We start from the raw sequence: 24,930 nt of genomic DNA on the forward strand, positions 1-24,930 counted from the left end.
TATTACCAAACACAATTTTGAGGTTTTCCTACTTTGTCCAATGTGAAGTATACCCATCAGATATCAGTGTAGGAATGAAATAGAAATGAGATATTTCCCAGTTTTGAACAAATCATAAAATTAGGGTTATAAGGAAAAAACATTGATAAACCTGTACATGTATTGCATTTTTGGAGACACAAAATATCGATTCAGATACAAAACTGTAGAAAAGCACTACTGTGCCCGACTGAGCTCTGTATATACAACAATGGCAAACTTCATTGTAAGCCATTTCAAATGTGACTTTATTAGCACTTTTGTGGAAAAACTATACCAATTATTGCAACATATTTTGAAAATGAAAACATGGCATAAAATCATATATCATATTTGCACTAACTGTGATTGTGATGACTACATTGCAGGTGGATATGTATACTTATATTCAGCTCAGTCACACATTAAGCTCACACTGTGCAGTCTCACAAAACATGCATTCCAAGTCCAGCACCAGACAATAAAAATTTGCCGGTGTCTTACAATGTTGTTATATAAAATTGATTGCTTTAAATTTGTGTTGTTACACCGCAACTACAAAAACAACAAATTGCCTTATTTCTTAAAGGGCGCCATCCACAACTGACGTCCCCGGTAAATTACCCAACAACTTTCAGGTGTAGAACGGTTAAATACCTCCTGAATGTAAGAGTTATCACCCTTTCTTCATGGACATGTCAAGAGACCTTCAACTTTCCAGACTGTTTCCTTGACTTCTCGGTGGGAAGACATTGGTCATGTGACCTTCATTGTGCACCATGGCAACCACATAATGAGCCAATGGCAAGACGTTTTAAAACCAGACGACTTCCTGTTCACTTTCATCTTGGAATGAACTTGGTTGCGTGGATGGGTGCGATCATCATTTGATGAATGGAGCCTCGTTTTGGAACACACCGACACGTAAGGATCTTCCAGAACGCGCGGCGGAAGTTGACGTTACATAGTGCGTAACATAGTGGATTGATGGTGCTGTTGATGTAACACAACCAGTAACCTGTGAAATGAAAGGAAAGAAAACTCATTAAAAATCACCATCATTTAAAAAAATGACGACACGAATTCAGAACATGTAATGAAGTAGCGGTGCTTGATAAATTACAAATTACAGGAAGCAAGACTTAAATTGTAATTTTCTTTGTATCTTAAAACCAGAGGCAGTTTTGTGTGTTAGAAGTGGAAAACAATATTTGACCTGTGTCGGTTTGGTTTTTCTTGCCATGTTAAGATGATTTCCCGAAACGTCATACAAGCTGAAATACTCGTAGACGGTGGAATCATCTTGTGTTATTACCCGAAACGTCATACATCTTGAAATGCAAGTACCTTATGGATTCATCTTACGATTTTTACAAAAAGTTAAACATGTTGAAATACACACATTCATGGATTCACCTTCTGCTGTTTCCTGAAACGTCATTTATTTTGAAAAACAAGTAAACTCTGGATTCATTCTCTGCTATATGAAATACTTGGCATACTGATCATGGCGGCGTTATGTCCACCTAATTCACTAACTCCTAAAAGCAAAATGACTTTGTATTCAAAACCTTTAAATCGTTTGGTAATATGAACAACTAATCAATTCCAAATCCTTCACAATGGCATAAAACATAACTCATAATTCAGGAATTACGTGCTTTGTTGATAGTACCACCACACATCTCTCCAACATTTTTACCCCTTTAAAATCTCGATTTACCTTTTCCTTGAACTATTATTATGATGGCTATTGTATGCTCATTACATTGACCTCGTGTTTCCTACGAGTCTGTGTTCATCATAACATACAGATGAATTGTACATATATTGACTACACATCAAACCTTTTATTAGTGGCAACGGATATGTGGACATATTGGCAGATTCCGGAGGAATCAACATGGGAAACTCAAGGAGGCCAGTGTACACCGATGGATGTCTCAATTGGTTTCAGAGTTTCTGCTATCGACTGGAGAAGGTAATTACACGGTCATTGGGTTTGAGATTGCGTCCAAACATCCAGAACAGGAGACGATAGTTGAGGGCGCTTCGCTGAATGTGGGGTGATTAGCCTCCATAATTGTGAGGGGTTACACAAAAGAAAGCTTGTATTTGTCAAGTCCAATATTTAACAAGCATCGTGTTATGTTACTGTTATATATTGCAACATTTATCAGGGATGGAAATATTAATGTTCATGCTTTAATATGTTTACGATTTCATGTGGGCCTTCCGTTAGCATGTTTTTTTCTGATGCTGTACCGACTGCTGCAGATGATAGTTGACGTTCATGGTACAATACGAGCGCATGAGTGGGTGAATGCTTGTTAACGCCTAAATCAATATGAAACTTCTGTACAGCCGACGGGGGAAGCCTAACTTGGCATTACATGTGAAACAGCTGTTTCAGACATCTTGGTACGATTATGTCTGGATTTAACGAAAGGTATACATGTACGTAGAAACAGAGGGTCGTGTTATACAAGCCTTGACGCAAAAGTATTTGATTTGCAAATCATATAAAATCAGATCGTTTGAAGACTAGACTGTTCATTACATTGTACACACTACAACTATTTCGAACCTATTTAGCGCGATAAATATCGTATCACAACAAACAAAATATACTAGCAATATACCATATTGGAAATATATAAATATGTCTCAGAATATTGCCAAATTATGCATTGGCCTCAGGCGCCATCATTCGCTTGTAAGGGTAGCGCGAGTCCCACGGGCGTGATCGTGGGTTTGATTTCCAGATTCGCCATATTCATGTTTCTTGGTTTGTAAGCACCATAATCATGTTCCTGTATTTAACCAAAGTGGGAAAGTATACTATAGTTTTCATCACTTCGGGCTTCCACCCATATCAAACTGAAATAATGTTAAAAAAGGCCGCTATGTCAAACTCACTCACTCCTGCTATTCTAACTTTAGCAATCTTCGAGAAATCTAGTTAAATGAAAGCTTCCCCCCCCTGCATAGCTACAGGGGCTATATAATTGCAAATTTGGATGAAACTGGTATCCAACTGCCACCAATGTTCTCCAAGCCCAATACAGCAACCTAACATTCACACAGGTAGACTGGTACAGGATACTCTCACATAGCATGAATTTCTGTAAGCAATTAAAACTTCTCGATAGTTTTTTTACAAGAAACAGTAATAATTTCCAGAGGAAAATATGGTCACTTTGTCATATTTGCAACATCAAAAAGTTAATCTTGTTACTTCCTCAGATCTTGAAATAACATCATTTTTCAATCAAGTGACTAGATTTAATACATGATGCTGCACTATCCCAGTTAGTGTATCATCGACTATTTCAGTTTATCATTTTCCTAGACACTCGTGCAATATCCCCCAGTTCATATTTCGGCTTAAAGCCATACGTAACTGCTGCCTTTAGTCAATAAACGACATGGAATTGCCGCAACAGACACGCAAAACATCATATTTAATCAACCAGTCCATCTTCATAAAAAGAAAATCTTTATGGAACGTGTTCCATCTACCATCTGAAACTGTAACTGCATCTGAAACAGCCATATTATTCTTTTGACTGGCAATTAGATTTCAAGATGCAAGGGACAATTCTCGTGCCCTAGTGCACTCTATAGACTGTTTATGACTAACATATGCACTATGAAATCATTTTGCACGTTGCCAGCGTTCACTATCCCAAGTACACCACAATCAATTGCATACTGCTGTGACTTGTGCAAGGCATTGCTGGCAAATGCTGCTCTCACAACGTCTGTACTTGTTGTCACAACATGGTAAATGGGCGTGGCGTTATTGTCTGTGAAGTAAGTGCGTCCTGACCTTTTTTTCATGCTGCTATTATTTCATGTGGAGAATCGAACCTGTGTCGTCGGCGTGACGAGCCATTTCATTACTAGGATACCCCACCGCCCCTCTGTCAAACATGAATTAAACTTGAGTGGGAGTTTAATCCACCCTTCACGTGTATTTCAATGTGTATGACCTCACGGAAAATAGCGTTAGAAGAAAATCCTTCGACTACAGGCATTTCGGGAAATAGCATAAGATAAAAAATCGTTGTCTATGTGTATTTCATGCATGACATTTGGGGAAATAGCATAATCAATATGTGTTATGCAACATTTATGATGATTCGGGAAATATCATAAGATAAATCCATCATCGACAAGTATGTCATGTATGACGTTTCAGAAAATATATTGAAAATGAATCCATGAATATGGGTATTTCATGTATCACGTTTCGCGAAATAACATAAGACTGTAATTCATTGTCTACGTAACCTATGGATTAAACTTATGCATGTTGAATACACGTTAGATGACTGATTACACTTATGATATTTCCCAAAACGTCACACATGTTGAAATACACGTAGACGACTGATGAACCTAATGCTAACTCCCCAAACGTCATACATGTTGATTACACGTTAGATGAATGATTAAACTTTTAATTTCCGAAAACGTCATACATGAAATTAATGTATGCGATGGATTAAACATTATAACGCTACACTTCACACATGAGGGGCGCTCGTCACGCCGAAGACCCGGATTCGATTCCCGACATGGGTACAATGTGTGAAGCCCATTTCTGGTGTCCACCGTCATAATATTTCTGGAATATTGCTGAAAGCGTCATAAAATCAAACTCACTCACTAACACATGAAATGCGTGAAGACTGTGTATTGAACTTAGAGACCGACAATGTGATATTCTTGGAGCTGCCTGGGATTTTGTTTGGCGATAAGACAGTTTTCAGCTGGCGCTGCAAAACCAGATTTTTTTATAATTATGACTATGAGCCTAAACGTATTTTGAATACATTGCGACAATGTACATTTTATGCCAGACAGATTTTTATCAAAAGTCTAAAGCATAATTACTTGTTTCAAGGAGGTTCAGTGACAATATGTTGTTTTCGATGACGGTGCTAAACCAAACTAACTCACTCTGATAATTTTCCCCGAAACGTCTTACATGGTGAAATACTCGTATTTATGGATTCATCTTAATATGGTTTTTCCTCAATTGGCATACATGTATTATACGTAGACAACGGGTTTTAATCTTGTGCTATTTCCCAGATTAAATATTACATGAACTACAGGTTGATGATCGATTCATCTTATGATATTTCCCGATATGTCATACAGCTTGAAATGCACGTAGACGCGTACGATGAATTCATCGCATGTTATTTCCCGAAACATCATACATAAGACATACGAATGCATAGATTCACCTTCTCTATTTCCAGCACTGTCATAAATGCTGAAATACACACGCAGAAGATGGATCCGTTTTCAAAAAAAATAATCTATCGATGATCTGGCGAGTGATGCTTTAATGTGTACTATACCCAATCTGGTGCGTCTTTATAAAAACAACTTAACATTGGTGAATCATGTACATGAAATAGAAGCTGCCCTTAAGCAACACATTTGGTGAACCCTATACCATTTAAAGCAACAAAGCGACCATGATATTAATACTTTAGGGAATACTTAATCACAAAAACTTGGCAAAACTTAAATTTGAAAAAGGGAAACACCGTAAAACGAACGATGAAAAACGACAGCCGAAAACGCCCTACAAACGAAATATTCCGCCACTCAGGGGTTTCCCTTTACTGTTTAAACGGGTTCCGGGTGTTTGACGTGCTGTCCACTCTGCATGCTTCCGCCTCAGATTGTTTCGTTGCACGGATTACCGTGGCAAATGCGCAGGTTGATTTCCAGTTTATTCCGGGTGTAGTTGAATTCAATAGGAACAATTATTATATATTTGCATTGCAAATTCATTGATGAAATTCCCAATGCTAAGAAGGGTACTTGGTTTTTGACGAATACAAGTTAATGATTAAGACCAGACGTCAAACTTCTATTCATTGGAAATGTTCCCACAGAGGGTGTCCAACCACCATGGACACCAAATATGTCACGATATATGTCACGTCGACGCCAACAAATTATCTGGAGGGGTGGCATCCAAATCTGTACAAATTCATTAAGATACTGCAGGCTGAGCAGGATAATGCTGCCATCACAATCCAGGTAGTTTGAGAGAGAGAAGATACAACCTCTTGTCAACCAGAAAGTGAACAATTATCACATTGCTGTTTCACTTTTAGTTAGAGTAATGAATAAGTAAATTTGAGATGTGAAAGAAGAAACGTATCTATTGAGTATTTTTGTATCGCAAATCTTTAACTATGTGGTTACCCACCCGAAGTAGCCTTAGGTATAACACAAATGGGGAACCTTGTACCGTACATAGCAACTAGGCTACGCAACGCAAAGTACCCTTAAGTTACAAAAATAGTGAACCTTTTATCACATAAAGAACCTACCCATTCTGATTACCTACGCGTAACACCCAACGCAAACAATTGTGCATGGTAAGCACAATACGTCAATTATAAGATTTTAAGAATTACAAACTAATTTCATCATTGATATCATGACATACATGTAGTCAGAAAAAATAAAGATTGTATTTGTCCAAGGGGCGCGTATAACAATAAGCCTCAACATACATAATGCAAGCTGCATAGAAGCTTTATAATCGAAGTGCCGAGACGTGTCCAGCCATGGAAATAGGTAATCCAATATTTGTATTAATAATTAAGCTCAAGCGGCACTTCACACGCACAAGATATATCTATATAAGAGCTTAGTTATAACCCAAGACACCGTGCGCATACTTATAGCCTATCATCACCACATATGTATTATTTACATACAGGTCAATATTATTATTGAACGTACCTGTCACCTGGTAAGACAGAAGCAGACTCCAGACACAGACCAGCAGGTGTTGCTCTAATATTTCTCCAATGTGCCCATGGCACAGCCGGTAATATAGTAAATCGAAAACTTAAAGGGTATATGTTCTACCCTGCTTTTAAACGCAATGCAGCAATATTTGATAGTGGTGCATCAAAATAATACTGATCCCATCAACACTGAGAACCTCACCGTAGCAAATACAATAAAACATTCATCACATAATCCAGTATGGTTTTATGTCGGTTTTAGCAGTATTGTAGCCGTATTAAGGTGGGGAGCGGGTGGGGGATACACCAGCAATGGGTTGCCTAGTACCCATGGTTGGAATCAAACCTGGGTCCTCGGTTTCATGAACCAACTCTTTAAACACAAATAACAATGACGAATAGTCCTGATACAATAGTCACATATATTTATGTGTGTTGTATCCATTCTTAAGAGTATCCAGCGGTTCGTAACGAAGGTAACGTGACAAGTCTATTATTATTATTATTATTATTATTATTATTATTATTATTATTCTGGCTCTCGGAAAGGTAGATCAGATACTTCCCAATGGTACCCTTGAAATATGTTAACCTACGAACCACAAACTTCGAAATGGTTTTCTTACAAAGGACCAATCCCAAGTGTACCGCTTTGCTTCCTGTAAATTTAAGTATGACCTTATCTCTTCCTTTCCAAAACATTCAGAATGTCCACTGCGCTTTATTACGTCTCTTTTACTACCACACCTCGGAGACATATCTGGATAAATATCACCCTGGTGTATTACGCAATCTACCCAGAACATCATGGGAATTAGTAGCTGTGTAATTGTCACTGTTCGTCTTGCTGCCTAAGTCGTGACTTTCACATCAAAAGGGGAAAAGGCTTGCCAGGGGATTATACCCAAAATAGGAGTAATCAAACGTTTCCTGAAACTATTTGCCTCAGAAAGTTGGTGGCAGCAAAGTCAACGTTAATCTCCCTGCAAAGGATGAAAGAGTTGATCTGAGAAGGCACACGCGAATCTTGACAGGTATTTGACTGACAGAAAAATCCCAATTTCACTTCCGTATTTTAATGCCTTTAGGTACATATATAATATTTGTATTTGTCTTGTATTGTGTTCTTTGACAAACTGTCTGTGCAGCAATATCAAGCGCTGAGGTTCCGTTTATTCTATTCAGGAGGCAAACATTTCTAAACCTATACATGTCTTGAAGTTCAACCATGTTGACAAAGCAACCCAAAGGTAACAGACAGAAGTGATCCGGTGAGTATGTGTATACGTTGTGAACATTTGTTCCAGAAATCGGTACAAACGGCAGCTATGATAAATTTCAGTCACATCACGTGAATAATATTTGGTGATCAAAACGCAGCTGATCCAACCCGACTTTCTGAATCAAATATCCCCTATCGCTATCTGATAAGATATCTCATCGTTACGAACATGAAACTAAACTTTAAATTATTCTTTATCACATAGGTGTTATTAGTTTTATTCACTGTAGCGATTATTTAATTTATTATTATTTAGGTGTACATGAATGATAACCTTTCTGTTGACAAGATTAACAAAGGAAGGTGGTCTTGGTGATAAAGTAGTCAATTACTTATTGCTTCCACTCGTGACACGCTGCCCTGAAAGTAAGTTCGTGTCTACTCCGGCAAGTTTAATTAAAGTCCAAACGATAAGATTGATTAAAGCTATTTTCAACCGGCCCGACCTAAATAGACTCGCGCATGGTAAATGCTTCATGACAAATTACTGTAAAGCCGCATGTTCATCACAGCCTAGAACCTGTGTACAATGTCACTACAGTATATTGTCCATTCTATTCAATAGATTAAACGTGTATCAGTTACTTTTCACATAATATTAACCATATTGGGTCTGTATTCCTATATATGACCCTGGTGACTTCTGTATCAATTATCTATGCGTGAGTGTATATGAAAAAGGACATACGTCCAAATTCGGTTTAGTCCTAGGAATTCCATATTCAGTTTATGATGTTACACGTTTGTTAGCCATGCTCGTAGGTTTCACCAAAGTGATATCGTCAAAGATCTGTATCACTTCGGGTTATCCTCCCACATCAAGTTGACATGCCGTGACTACTGCAATATTGTTCAAAGCCAAACTTGCGCACTCAATATATTTGCCTTATAGCTTGCGAGGCTTTGTTGTGTATATCTTAAACTCTATTTTAAGAGACTTGTAGCGTTGATACTTCTAGTTACATCCTCATTTTAATATCACCGTAGAAATTATCATTATTTATAATTGCCCTTAAATAAAAAAGGTAGCATTATCGTTAGTGCTTCTAACATGCTCACATCCCTTATCTCAAACATTGTTACCGGTTCGTTCCCCAAGGATACACAAATTAGACTGCAATCCTTTGCATAAAACGATAAAACGTTCATATTCTGAAAAACCCAGGGATATTTTATTGCACAGGAGGATCGTTTATCATCTGACATGGCCACACGCTTGGTGAGTCCTACGTTTTACAGCTAAAATGTTTCAAATAATAGTTAAATCACGAAAGCATTTTTAACCAATCAGGAAGCGAAATCAAATTTCACATCATATGACAATGGTTGTTTAAACGTAAGTAAAGTAAGATATATTGTCCACCTTTCTGGGTATCGTTGGACTTTTAAGGGTTGCATAGTTATCATGACTGCCAAACCATGCCATAAGCTGAATGTCATGCAAGGAGTTTACAAAACACTAGCTTTTAAATAGGTCTTGTTAATAGAGGAGCCTCGTGTACGTCATTACCTGTTCGATTGGCATACATGATAAAATTTGAGTTGGTAGTTGTATAAATCGATGTTGGAGGACTTTATTCAAACTTTTGAGTGCTGCCAATGTATCTAGCCTTGTTCTCGTTAACGTATGGTGCGCATATTTATGACTTTTCCGAAGAGATCTTGAATGTAAATGTGCCTTTGTGAACTGGCGGTATTGTTAAGGTTGACCTGACATTATCACTGTAATGACATAAGCACTATGTGACTCACTAGTAATGCAGGTTGCATAAATATTGTTACGTGAATACGACATTTTAAATGATTGCATGTTTGTCACTAAAAAGTAAACCCAGGTCTATATGATTACATTGGTATGTCAATGAGAGCATGAAGGCATTGTCATCTTTAGGTTTGTTTGTTTGTTGTTTACTGCCGCACTCGGCACTTGGCAATATCCAAGCTACATGACGGCGGTCTGTAAATAATCAAGCCTGGACCAGACAATCCAGTAATTGACATCATGAGCATCGATCTACGCAACTGAAATACGATGACATGCATCAACCAAGTCAGCGAGCCTGACCACCCGATCCCGTTAGTCGCCTCTTACGACAAGCATAGTCACCTTTTACAGCACGCATGGAGTGCTGAAGACCTATTCTACCCCGAGTCTTCACGGATTACGTCTTTAGGTAAATCAGTGGTCACTGCATGGTAGTTACAGGGGAATATAAAACATCCACTACCTAGATGGATATTATAAGGAATGTGCTTTATCAGATGGTTAGTATAGGGGATGTGCTTTATCCAGCTGGGTAATATAGGGAATGGGTTTAATCCAGCTGGGTAATACAGGGAATGCATTTTTTTCAGATAGGTAATATTTGAGAATGCACCTTATTCAGATAGGTAATATACGGGACGGGTTATTCCAGAGGGTTAATATAGAGAATGCATAATTATTATTCAGATAGATAATATACGGAACGGGTTAATCCAGATGGCTAATATAGAGAATGCATATCATTCAGATAGGTAATATAAGGAACGGGTTAATCCTGATGGGAATATAGAGAATGCATATTATCCAGCTTGGTAATAAAGGGAATGTACTTCATTCAGATGGGTGATTTAAGGAATGGGTTTCATCCAGCTGGGTAATATAGGGAATGCGCTCAAGGAAGGTATCATAAGAAATACACTTTATCAAGTTGGGTAATAAATGTGAAATGTGCTTTATGCAGCTTGGTGATATACAAAAGGACCTTTATCCAGTTGGGTAATATATGAAAAGAGCTTTATTCAACTAGATAATACAGGTAATGTGCTTTATCCAGTTGTGGAATGTACTATTACGTCACCTACTATATAAGGAATGCACTCCAGCTAGTCGATGTGGTTGCTCTTGAAGCCGAAACATAACACAATGACTATCCCAGGGATGACATAAAGATGATTTTTGCATGGTATACGTGAAAAGAAGATATGTTACACATTAGACAAGAAGAAAACTAACTTTACACCAACAGTTAGTCTAGTCCTAGACAGTGATGCTAAGGTTAAATGTTACCGATGGAATCGTAGAACCACTGCAATATCAATGTACGTAACATAATGACTGCACTGAGCCAACGACACAACCATGATCCAGGTACCTATAAACGGGTGAGTGATACAATCTTTTATGTAAGATCATGAAATGTAAAGGAAAGATTCATTCCAGAGTTTAAGGTCATGTTATGTTAGAGATAATATCGAAGAACAGCCTATACTAAAATGGACTGGTGAAATAAGAATACCTACTGAGCACTTGGAGTTGTACATTGACGCTTCCACGTTAAATGTAATGTCACTCTTTGACCCAGGCTCGGTACTTATTCCTTTTAAAGGGCAGACCACATTTCATTTGAGGGGGTGCAACACAACATTGTTGAGTGAGTGAGTTGAGTCTAACGCCGCTTTGAATAGTATTCCAGTTATATCACTGCCTGTTAACTTAAACTGGGAGGAAAGCCAGAAGTGATGCATGACTCAGACGTTTTCTACTTCAGTATGGTGCTGTTAACCAAGAAATAGAATCGGGACGAATCGGGATTCGAATCCAGAAACAGATTAATCACAGGCGTAGGTTTTGTGAATGGTAGAGGCAGTGAAGTACCTAACGAACTTGTACTGTCAAAGGACAAAATATAATAATTTCCATGTGATTTCTATGTAACTCGAAACGATGGCTGAACTTGTTTTTCCTTAGTGTGGTACAGAGAATAGAAGGATAGAAGGATCCACGAATTTGCCAGTGCCGTTTGTAAAGTAGTGGATATTAGGGTCGAATAAGGCCACAAAAGTCATGGTGATGGCTTTCATGGGGCTCTTGGTCAGAAAAGCTCATGACTGAAAATACGGTTCTATTGAGCTGACGTCCTTTAATTTGAATGTTCAACAGTTACATACAGAGCATACCTTATGCAATCAATGCTTCTGGACAGAACACGAGTATTTCAGCATGCATTTTTTTTCTTATCACATGGACATTCGTTGCAACCTTCATGGTCCTGGCTTCATAGATTTAGATTTCAGTTTGAAATACGCGTCAAAGATAAGGCAAGTGCAGATCATGACAAAGGATATTGCTCTAAGGAGTATCCATATAGACAGTGTCAGCAAGATGTAGATTAGGGCCTATTTGGCAGCTTTCATTACATCCTGGAATATCAGCCAAACCCTGTGTTACTATGACCCGAGCACGCATGCCGTGGCTGAATGAAAGGACTACAACTTGACACTGATTCAAACAAGACCGTATCTGCTTCACTGGATAATCAGGAAAGATCTATTGCCATTGTGTTTACGGGTTAGAACCGATATAACCATGTTCATTATGAATGTGTCCTATCCATCTGTTTCAACTCAAATATTAGACCTCAGTATGAATCTGCCAGAAACGAATACCAGTTAACGAATGAGATGGTCATCCATATATGTTGAGATGAATTATGATTAAGAGAGTAAAGGACAGGTGATAATAAAGTTTCACTTTGTAGACATGATGCATGCTTTTGTTATAAAATGTATAAGAAATATCAGATATTTTATGGCTCGTTCTAAAATCATATTTACAATATTTAGCCATGTATTCTTACTGCAAATTTACACACTATGGTCTGATACTACATATTCCCTTTGTGATGGCTGCAAATCATATCGACGAGGTGCTTTAGGCTTTTGTTTGTTGTAAGGCTTCTCCTCAAACCCCGTGTTGCTTTGATCATATCTGACGCTCCATATACATGTGCGTCAAGTATAGTTTCTGATTACTCAGCTTAATCAAATATTTAAAAAGGTCAAATGTCAAAGATATTAATCGACGACTTATAATATTTGCAAGGCACTCTTGCAAATATTAAGTGAGACTGAAAATGTAATAGCACACAGGTGGCGCTGTAGAACGGAGGCGTTATGGAAACTTCATTACCAGATAAGATACATAAACATTTCCTTATCAATCATAGTCATAGCTAGATCCTAGAATGTATAACAAATAATGTAAAAGTTTGTAATAACATAATATCAATATGGGTATGTGTGCCATGACGTAACGAAAACAATACCCTTTATCTGAAAAGGAAAATGTAATACTTTCAGCTTTTAGACACACAAGGGCCAATATCATAGAATGGATGAATCGAAAACAACTTAGGTATATGTTTCATGATTATACAACATTGAAATGTACTTCGCATTTTGTATTCCAAAAGAACCTTTTGACAAAACCCCATAGATGAATTGAGTAAGCTTAGAAATTATTCTCGAAAAACCTTTCATGTTAGAAATGGCCTTTAAGCTTCCAAAACCCAAACCAAAAATTATCTTATGCCAGTGTGAAAAATAAAAGTTAATCTTACCAATGGCATATAGAGTCTCATCTATACATCCATTGCAGAAAACCATGATGACAGCAAAGATGTTATAGGGCGTCCACGTTACTATGAAAGCCAACAAAATGGCGGTCAGCGTTTTAGCCGCTTTTTGATCCTGTCTCCGTTCGTGGCGTTTTGAATGCATTTTGTGCCGTGCTCGTTGCTTCCGAACTTTGTTGGCTACTTTCATTGCCATGCGTTGCTGCATAGCATGTCTAGTTTGATCATTGCTTTGAGCCCGCCTTCCCAAGGCAGGGGTTCCTTTCGGTGGTGGAAGGGGAGGTAATCCCCTGTCTCGGTCAAGGTCGTCGGAGTTGTCCGCTTGGCTGCCGTCACTAGAATCGCTATCAATGTGGCGTGGCACAGAAGGCGTCAACTCACAAATACTATCAGCATCGCTATCGGGTATCATTCGTATAGATGGTTTGTTCTCCGAGTCCGTTGAATCGTCCCGTGGAAGCTTTATCAGGACAGTGTACAATGTCTCCTTTCTGTCGTCTGTTGCACAGTCTTGGTCTGTTTCGTGCAGAGGTGGGGCAGACGGCGCTCTGTTTTGGCGGGAAAATGATGTAGTGATGTCATAGGGAGGCGGAGGACCAGGTGAGGGGAATGGGGAAGGAGTCTCCACCGGAAGTAAAGGGATCATTGATCCACTGCAGCTCACACCGTCTGTTTTAGGGGTCCGGTTTAAAGCTAAACTATTGCTAGCACTATTTTGTCGGAACCGTGATGGAAAATTGGCCCGGAGAATACTTTGACCAGCACTGGTGGTTGATGTTGTCACCACGTTAGAATTCCCCGGCGAAGCTGGAGGGTCACTTGTACTGGATTCCTCTATGTAATCCGAGTCTCTATCTATTTTGAGACACGACAACAATTTACTCCTACACGAAGTTCTTTCAGTCCTCCGAGAATACTCCTCTATGTCTTGAAGCTCAGGGGATGAATGACTTCGTTTTTCACTGACACTTGAGTAACCCTCCTCGTCACTGGATATGGTGGACTTTTTGCTGCCGTAATATCTCTTAGCAGCCTGGAGCTTAGGAAGATCCTTCTGTCTTTTCTGGGTTTCAAGAAAAATCCTATAATACAGAATCACCATGATGGACACGGGAATATAAAATGCCAGTGCTGCTGTTATGATCGTGAGGTATTTATTTGTTTTCAAAAACTGAATATAACAGTCATTATACTGAACGGTCCTCTGCCCCTCGATATAGGGCCAAGCAAATATCCATGGAGTCCACATCATTGCTGATATGACCCAAGCACAGAATATCATTGTCAAGGCCTTTCTGGAGGTCCTGTTGGCGCGATAGGTGAGAGGCCTTGTCACGGAAAGATACCTATCAAAACTGATGATGATGAGATTGGCTACGGAGGCATTGCTCATGGTATAGTCCAGAGACAACCATATGTCACACATCTCGGGGCCCAGTGGCCAGTACCCCATCACAAGATAGACAGTATAAAAAGGCATGGAGACGACACCGATGGTAAAGTCTGCCACAGCCAAACTTAAAAGGAAATAATTACTGACAGTTTGTAGTTGTTTTTCCACCTTAAAAGCTATGATGACAAGCAGGTTACCTCCCGCCGTCAACACACATAGAACTGACACCACGATAGAGATCACAACCACCTCTAGGGTGCTAAACAACGGCCCGGTTGCTGTCGAGTTTGATGGATCGGTGAAATTAGTTGAATTATAGTAATCAAACGTGAAGTTGTCGCTTATAGTTGTGGCTGTCGTATTCCATTGTGTAAAAGATTCCGTGAAGTTAAGAAACTCCGACACAGTACTGGTTTCCAGTGGGGCACTTGTGTTAACATACGCATCCAAACTTTGAAAAACTTTTGTCGTATTGAAAAACTCCGTACTGAGAGAAATCTCGCTGACCGGCACCTCAGTGTTGACAGATAAATCCGTCGTATAGCTGCTGTCCGTTGTTCCGTTGTCGGTATTGCCAGCATTCCTACCTGGCATGGATGACACATCGTAGGTAGTCCTGTTAGAGTGTTCCATTGTCCGCACATAGCTATCACTCGATGCCGGACAGCGAAGAGCGAGGCACTAGTTCCGAGGAGCTGATACCCTCCGAGTAGAGCATGAACGCTGGAACATCGAGCTGTTGGTTGGTCGGTCCGACAGTCTTGCGGGCACAGCCGATAATCTCGCTACTCGGTCGACAGAGCAAGTCCCTTACTGCACTGGGCGATGGGCTCTCATTTACTGCTGACTGCCGGCGTCCGGATGACATACGGAATCTGCAATCCAGAAATTAATCAAAATCGATTATTCATTATTACATCATATTTCCGTGTCTAATTTATCACTAAAGCTGTCATGTTTTAATATAGTGTGATCTGTATATCAGAAATGTCACAAGCAATAATGATAAATTGATTTTTTATCCTTTTCGATTATGTTTTTACTTTTCCATGTGATGAAAAAAGTTCATTTTATTGTTTATGCGTATTAATAAATCTTACAGAATTCATAAAAATGTTGAAGATATATATAGAGTGTTCAGTTTCTCTGAAGTAACAAACAAGTTCTCCAGTCCTATCACAGTTAACTCACTAGATTGTTCCAACAGTTCTCATATTCATCACCTAGTCCTTCTTCACCACATTGTGTATACAGAACATTTGTCTATGCTGCCGCAGAGTTACAGCGCTATGTTCCAATGAATATGTCAATCAGTTACTAGCACGCTTTGAACAACTGGTTCATTTGGGTAAACTGCTGTTATACTGACGTTATACTGTTGACCGATGGACCTGGCCTCACATAACGAATACCAAAATCAAATTACATCAAGTCTCTGTCAGTATACCTGCCTTTTCATTGAATATAAAGCCTAATGAGTTCAAATGGCAATTGTTGTTTAATACACACAGGACCGGCTTCACCTTTATTAGCTACTTTTCACCCAGTTGCCTAATGCATATGCTTACAAAAGATTTGGCGCATGACATGTGCAGATGAAAATATCAAACCCTTACGTCTTGCAAGATCCTACTTTGAGTATAATCTACAAAGATTCCTGTAAAGCAACGGTAGTCATTTCCATTTAGGCTTCCGCACCATTTCATTCATTTTGTCAGTCTTACGATAGAATATACAGTAACTGACTTTCAGAACGAACTACCTTCAATCAACGCCTGAGTAGCCAAAACGTACATTATGTAGAATAATGACATATCATGCCACGAGATATCGATTTATAGTAATCAAAACAGCCCTAATCATGTTGACATGTGACCTGTAAAACGAACGTTCAGCTAAACCTTATCTATCCCTGATCTTTCAGAAATAAGGAAGGTTTTGCAAAACAAACCTCATTCAAGCGCTTCATGCATGATCAGAATTCGGTGGCTGAGTGGGTTATTTACGCATACGTAGCTAGTACCTTGAACATACAGGTTCCTTTGATGTGACTAACGAACATGCGCTCCCGGCACTTCTTTGTACAGTTTCTAAGACTTGTCGAAGACATAATGTAATGAAATTACATGACGCGGAGGACACTTAACGCTTGCATAATGTCTACAGTAGACGAAGCATAGATCGATTTTGCGTGTCAAATACATGACACGTTTCATAAAAGTGAGTGACTGAATTGGTTTTAACACCGCTTGGTACAGTATTCCAGTTGTGGCACGTCGAGTCAGCTTACGGTCAAAGGAAAGCCAGAAGGGATGTGGGTCTCAACCGTTTCACCATTTCGGAAGATAATGACATCTATATTAATACACAAATATTATAATCAAGACACACATGTATAATACATGTGATTTGTTCTTTTATTATTCCTCCATTTCAATTCTTTAAGCTGCATTTGTAGTCGCTAAGTTAAAGCGATTATATCAAATTTCACATATCCGATGAGCATTTGTTTATAAATTGATAATTACATATCCTAAGTATAAGGATTTTCAATAACATCGTATTAACAAAAATCCAAACAATAACTAAATGTGCGTGGTATTTAATAACATGTTGGCTGGCCTTATCCGGTTTAACCGTGAGTGCTCTCAAGTAGGATCTCGCTAATACCTCGCGGCCTCACTAAATGATAACACTTTAGAAGCGTTGTTAATATTATTAGTTGCTTACTGCCATTACCTGCGGGTGAAAAACAAACTGTGAGCAAGATAATACAGAACATATGTTAACACCATGTTACGTATCCGAGCGTTTGACACATGGAGGAGGATCATATGGTCCTGTGATACCGGTGCCCTGTGTGTCTTGACATTGCAATGAATTTGTACTGCTTGCCTTTCTCATTTGAGGTATCACGGGCAATCTCATAAAAAATCAGATCTTAGATCTCGCTACCGCTAAACAAAGATCTCAGGACATCCCATAACGGACATGTCAAACAGACCTTTCGCGAACTTTGACCGACCAATGGAATAAATGACAAGACGTCGGCATTAGCCAACCAAAAGGCAGCTTGCTCGTGTTTTACGGCACTAGTTTCAAACTGACGACTACGCTTCGAAACATATTTTGACAAATTCTCGATTCAAAATTTAAAACCTGAACAAAAGAACATACTGAAATCGTTAATAGGTGGCCTAGGTTGCATGGATTCAGTCATAAAGCCTGTAACTGTCGTTTGGGAATATTTCCTGTTAAGTTGTTCGAGGTTGCATGATTAGAAAACAAATTCCGACTGTCACGTTCATGATCTGGTAAGAGACGCTCTGATTGGTCGGATGAAAGGTCGTTCTGACCTGACCCGTAATGAGATGTCCTCTGGTCTTTGTTTAGCTGTAGCAATAACTAAGATCTGATTGAAATGAGATTGGAGTCACCGGTAGCCAAGTCGTCGAAGCTGGTCGCTTCATTTATAGTGGTACTTTTGTTGGATAACAGAAGATTGTTAGACCATACGTTAGAGGCGACGCAAATCAAAGCAAAGTTGTCACTTAGGAGTGCCAAACACCTATGATAGTGCGTTAGAATCCCGGTTCGGACTCATTATGTTGCTAGGTTTGTCAGCACCATACCCGCGCTTGTTCATCAAACGTAAACGTCTTTTATCACGTCTGGCTTTCCTCCCACGTGATTTAACCGAAAGTTGAAAAACTTTTATAATTATATGAACTTATATTTTTATATGAAGTTTAACCATGAATATAAAATCAAATGTACAATGCTTTTATTACGAATGGCGTATTCATGCATAGTCACCCAGACCATAGATAATATATTACAAAACAAATCCAACTCAAGTCTAGATTGTTTTGCCATGTCTAGATTGCCTCAGTACTAAAATAAAGCATATTTATATGTGTATTATAATTTTAGATGAAGATAACTTTGTTTCTGGGACTAAGGTGTTCGTCTCATTCAGGTAATGCCTGGGCATTTCGTAGCATAACGATTTCCCAAAGAGATCATACTCAAATGTTTAGTGCTCATATATATTCTGTAGTCTTATCGTTGTAATTAGTGCACTGATTAAAACTGTGACAATGAATGTAAGTCACCATATAATATGATTTACGAAACAAACACAATGGCTTTTCAATGAGTTTAATGAAGCTTGTTAGGACTGTCAGTCGACCCGAGTATACGTCCTATAATTTTGTAGTTGACGTAAATCTAGGTAAAAAGAAAACATACAAGTTGACAGTGAGTGAGTGAGCGTGTTTGGTTCACCACTTCTTTGAACTGTATTCCAGTATATCACTGCGTGTCAGCTTAATGTTGGAGGAAAGCCCGAAGTACATTTACCACCTCAGTGCAACCCACAAGCACGGATGACAAACAGTGATTGATATGATGAGCAACGTCCTACGTCACCGTAGGCTGACACGCAATCATTCAAGTCACAGAGCCTGACCGTCCCATCCATTCAGTCGCGTTTTACGACAAACGGATTCTGTGGGACCCATTTTAACCCAGAATCCCAACACGTTATGTGGGTTTTACAAAATTTCAGTATCAGTGATGCCAATCTGGCCGCTGGGAAGTCAATAAGAGACGCTCATATATACCTGTGACTGTGAGAGATTAATAACCTCTCAGGCCACCTGGAGCCAATTATGAGTGTAATTAAGGTTGTCTAGCTCACTGACGTACATTATTTGGCACCAAGTTGGGGTTAACGTTGCTCAAGCTTTTTCAGGGAGGAGATAGGTTGGACACGGACTCTCTTTCACGATGGACACATGTTCTGTGGCACGCTCGGTTCATGCTCATGGGTTAAATCAAGTGATATTTCTCACATTAGGAACTAGAAGCTGTACCATGTGGCTGAAAATATGTTCCTATAATTCTGGCGTTATCTTATAGATCAATATATATTATCATCAAGTTCATCTTAATTATTAGTCAATTTTCTGTTAGCGCGAACTGATGTGCTTGGCCTACATTCGACACAATGGGGGATTCAAAATAGACTTTAAAACCAGTGTCATCTTATTTTTGAACGTGGACGATCCAACACGGACAGTCTATGAACTGGTAATTAATTTTTGAGAAATCTCGGAAAGAAAGTCGAAATTGCGGACCGTGTATTTTGAATTAAGGTATTTATAAAGCGCGTTGGAATTTGACTGAAAACATTGAAACACTGATCATGCAAAATCGATCACATTAAAGAATAAAGCAATTTCACAATCTCTCTTTTATGTCGCGTTTGGTGTGCCTCAGTTGGCAATATGAGTATTGACTTGAGTGATGAAAGCATTTGAAATTTGTGCACACACGACTATACAAAAACAGTGCTTGGTAAGATGAATGATCCTACCCAGCATGGAAACAATTTCGGGAGCTCATTCTTAGCGACCCACTCGTTGATTCTGATTTAAAAAGGCCATATAATGTAGCTGTCTCAAAGTGTGTCTCGCACCTAGTCCCCCCTCAGCCAGCTAGCCGAGGTCTAATCCCCCCATAGGTCATTCTCATACCACCAAAAGGATCCACACATATAAGGTCAACAGTTTCATATTTTAATATTTCATACTCTAATACGACACCAATTGATAATTAATCAGTTCTACCTGATTTCATATTTTAATACGACAGGTGGTGGGTGATTGCCCTCAAGAAATCTAAACTGTGCATATCCTCAAAATTGTCTACAACACGGACATGTCTGTAAACTTGAGCCCAGGGAGGGGCAGTCAGACCAGAAGCCACCTCTTTGGGTGACTAGTAAATTGATAGTCAAATCCAAGCCTATAATTGATTGGTATTTTAAGTAAACCATGATCTGATTTCAATATCGAGAGGGGGTTGGCTATGGGGATTTAACCTGCCAACCTGCTGAATTAGGTCGGGGTAGTTACAAACAAGGTATCTAGCTTTCAGTTTTGCACTCTTCATAATCAGCCCTAAAGCTTGATGGACTACCATTATATACCTCTTTATATTCGAAGAACACATTGCTGAATGTAGCCGTGAAAATTAACACACAAACAATCTCAGTTGAACGTCATTGGTTGTAGGATTAAACATATTCTTCTTGAACAGAAAAAAATATCAACTGCAAAAATGTATTCTTTGATTATGTATGACATATTTTCTCTCTTATTTCGGAATATATTTGGGAGTGTCTCGTTGGGCTTCAAGATGTTTTCAACAGTGACCCTTTCGATCATGATCACCACTTCTTATGTGGCGCGACTTCAATTCCTGAGTAGAAACTGATGATTGTGTTGAAACAGATAAAATTCGACACGCACATTTAATTTAAGATGTTGTGTGTTGTTTGGAGTAAAAAAAACCTTGTATCTAACAATAGTTAGCGAACACGACCAGGAGCATTTATGAGAAAACAATCATAGGATAAAAGAGGTAAAGTTGAGCCATTTTACTCGATGCTACATTAATCAGTCGTGATGACGTTTGCATGAAAACAGAGACATTAATGAGTCATGATTTTATCAAAACAACATAACTTCCATTATTCTCATCGGGGTATTTAAGAGAAGCAGATTTTCATGCTCATGAAAATAATTACCGTTAAAAAGTTGTGTATAATAACATCTTCATCTATACAACAAACGAACACGAATAGGTGATAATATAAAAATGCAAATAAGATCTTTGATGGAGATAAGACAATAAGTGTCGTGTTATACTAAGGGTTTGTAATCATTGTTAATGCTCGAGGTAACAACGTATAAAATAATAAGAATGAGCATTACATGTAACAGCTTGCGAAATGAGCATTATGAGCTTAAACTGTTTGTTTATAACCTTAGCATTTCTTATGATTGTGTGCATTGAACCACGTTTGCTTTGTTTCAGTCATCTTTTCACAATGTTGAGGCTAATTTTCAAGCTTGAATTAATGCATCACATCTCTTGAAAAAATCACCATATCCGTATTGGTACCTCTCTTTGAAAGGCAGCAATCATTTCATTATTTATATATTCCAGGCCGTACACATAACAACTAATCAGAACAACAGTCGTCCCTCAATTAAGCCAGTTAAGAAAACGTCAGTATCTCTATAAGATAAAACAGTTAAGATATGGTGTCATAACAAACTTTAATGTGCAATTTCTAATATGTGAAATATATGATATTAATGTCAAATTATCCAACAAATACGATATTCATAACAACATACTGCCCGTTTATTTGATTAATCAAAAACATCAGCACCATTACCATCATATCGGCAAAATCAAGAACCCAATACCCCTAACACTCCATTCACGATATATCTTTACAATTTGACCATACAAGGTTGAAATGGACACTTAACTAGAAATTGAGGATCTTGGGTGTACTTTCGAGGCTCTGCAAGCCAGTCCATAATCGAATATAAATATGACCAAGCGGTCTTGCTAGTTAATTCGATCTGAGCCCCATCCAGCTATCAGCCACTGATTTCTACATAGGAATCGGAAATTGGCAGTTTCTTTCGCTCTTGTGGGGCCGACTTCGATTTTCAGACAATGCATATTGTTTTAACTAACGTCATACAGTGGACAGATTGTGTTATATCCCCTGGACAAATATTGTCATAGTATAGGGTAAAGACACAAACAGTCTTGCTGATGTGGGTAATGACTCAATGTACTGTTGTGGCAGTTCATGGTCACTGGCCTATATAAAGTATTTGTGTAAATAGTCCTATCCAATTGAAGTGCTAACTGATAAAGCAAAGGAATGACCCAGATCGACGACAGTGTCCGGCACAGTTACTAGAACGGATCCAGGGCCATGTGTTTCAAACGAATGCTATATAGATTATTAAATTTTAAGCATATGATACCAATTATGGTCATTATCGATTCAGAATTAATACAATATATTGATTTTGTATACTGAAACTACATTTTAACACAAAGAAAAATATATTTCGCTATCAATATGTATAACATTTATCTTATCCGACGTTGCCACAGTTGTGCTATGTATTGTATGACAATAGCACTATAAATACGGCCGTGTGGACACTTAGTTTATGAATGGCCATCCAGACCAGAAACCGTAACAAATGATGCCTATAAAATGTAAATATCATGCAATCATCGCAGATTGTATTCTGTCTCATTGTTTAAGTAAATAATTCAGAAATAGAAAGCTGTTTAAAGTAGTCGTGTGTCCAGGAATAGTCAGCATACGTCGTCCTGTCAATAAAGGCCCTGCAAGCCAAACCTTGTTAATTCAAAGACCACAGGAAGCCTATTCAGAACTGCAGGTTTGCCAATATAATCTTCTCAGATAAATTCATCCTTGTTATTATGGTCCTTGTCGTGACACTAGCATGTGGCCTGTGGCCTTGTCTACAGACGTGCTTGGGAGCAAGTATCTCTGGCATAATTCTTGACAAGCTCTATTGCGTGAATGATGTATTGGAAACACCGAACCATTTTCAGTCAGGAAACTATTTTGAAAAGCTCTACAGGACACGTTAGTCTTTTAACCAAATCCCAGGGACGTATATGCAGAATATATTACACTGATTAAATGTTTAGTCACTGAGATGTATGCCCAATAAAACATATGAAGATGCTTGGCGTCGATAGCAAACATAGCTGATTTTCAAAGGCCCTGAAAATCGCTGAATGGCCGTTAAAAGTAATTTGATTGAATAGCCACTTCATTTTGATGCCAATAACGAACGCATAAAACATTTGGAATGTTTTGCGGTTTTCAAAATTGTATGAGGAGCTGGCTTGTGCGGCATTAAGCGGCATTCTCACTTGACTGGGCATGCATCAACAACGATAAGACACACATTGCTAAAACATACAAACGGAAAGTTCGTATGATGTTCTTGTGTCTGTGGCATTAGAATATCAAACAATAGCAACAACTGTTCGCAAAATGCAATATTTTTGGTGTGAGTTTTGAAGCAACATCAATGCATTATTGTAGGATATAAAAGATATTATCAATGAAAAAACAAACCCCATCTAATAGGATTGTTCTTCATTGGGATTCAAAGCAGGCCAGTGGTCATGCAGAGAGCAAGGGGTTCTTCTGTGGGCACAAACAGGGCAGTGTTTCAGGGTGACAAGCACGATCCTTCTATACGATGTTTTCTTTGTTCCTGACTTCCCTTGGACCCTCAATTAAATCCTATGAAATAAGCTTCGTTAGCAGATCCCACGAAATTGACTAAGTGAGTATTTGCAAATCCTACCCCCTTTGATTTGACGGATTATCTGATTTGGCAGAGTACACGGAAAAATCATTAATTAACTAGGATCATTCAAAGCTCTCGCCGCCAGTCACAGCAAGAATCAAATGTGCATTCACCTAGACTCGGAGGCCCGAGGGAGGGGGAGGGGGGGTGCAGAACTGACGGCCAGTGACAGATGAGGTAGGGGAGAGGATCGACCGGGGCAAGGAGTCAGATCCCGGTGTAACTCCATTGTTGACAAACACACACGGACCTCTGGGTAAGTCTTGTCAAGATGCAATTAGAAAGATTCCGTCTGTAGAAAGTCCGGCTAGGAGGACTTGAGTGTTTGCTTTCTCGCTAGGTATTGAAGACGTATGCCAAGAAAGCGTATATTGCAGCCGACTTTAAAGTAGTTCCTTTATTCTCTCTACGGCATTTTATTGAATTATTCCTGTCGAATTAAAAAGCAATTTCCCACCAAATGGGATTCGGAGATATAACGTATATCACGTTATTATCAGAAAATATCATTTACTGCAACTTAATCTGATGAGGTTACCATTTAAGAAGCAGAGGGTTATGATACAAACATAACATACATTAAAAACCCATTAGGGTGTAATAGGTCTCTTTGGTGACAACAACGAGCATGGATACGATGTTGAATTTATATATCCGACTGGTGGCTCCTGGCACGGCCAGAGTACGTAACTCTGCACAATGAATTATAGAGATATTAGAACTATAATCCACTCGTGTCCCAACCTGGAGAGTTCGAAGTTGTGATATAGCTGAATTAGTTTACTGCAGTACCCAGAGCACC

The 24,930-nt window shown here is 38.8% G+C and overlaps 1 protein-coding gene across 1 annotated transcript in view; it reads right to left on the reverse strand.

Annotated features, from left to right (window-relative positions):
* Nucleotides 1-412: 412 nt before the first annotated feature.
* LOC139443001 (muscarinic acetylcholine receptor M1-like) overlaps nt 413-24,930 on the reverse strand; it is a 78,637-nt gene continuing 54,119 nt past the window's right edge. Inside the window, exons 2-3 of the mRNA XM_071223928.1 lie at nt 13,479-15,761; nt 413-1,036 (exon numbers count right to left, since the gene is read on the reverse strand). Coding sequence (XP_071080029.1) covers nt 861-1,036; nt 13,479-15,519 — 2,217 coding nt within the window. The 5' untranslated portion in view covers nt 15,520-15,761 and the 3' untranslated portion in view covers nt 413-860. The remainder of the gene's footprint in view (nt 1,037-13,478; nt 15,762-24,930) is intronic.

The sequence above is a fragment of the Haliotis cracherodii genome, unplaced genomic scaffold (assembly GCF_022045235.1).
Source record: "Haliotis cracherodii isolate W230 unplaced genomic scaffold, xgHalCrac1.p SCAF_5, whole genome shotgun sequence".
NCBI classification, from domain to species: domain Eukaryota; kingdom Metazoa; phylum Mollusca; class Gastropoda; order Lepetellida; family Haliotidae; genus Haliotis; species Haliotis cracherodii.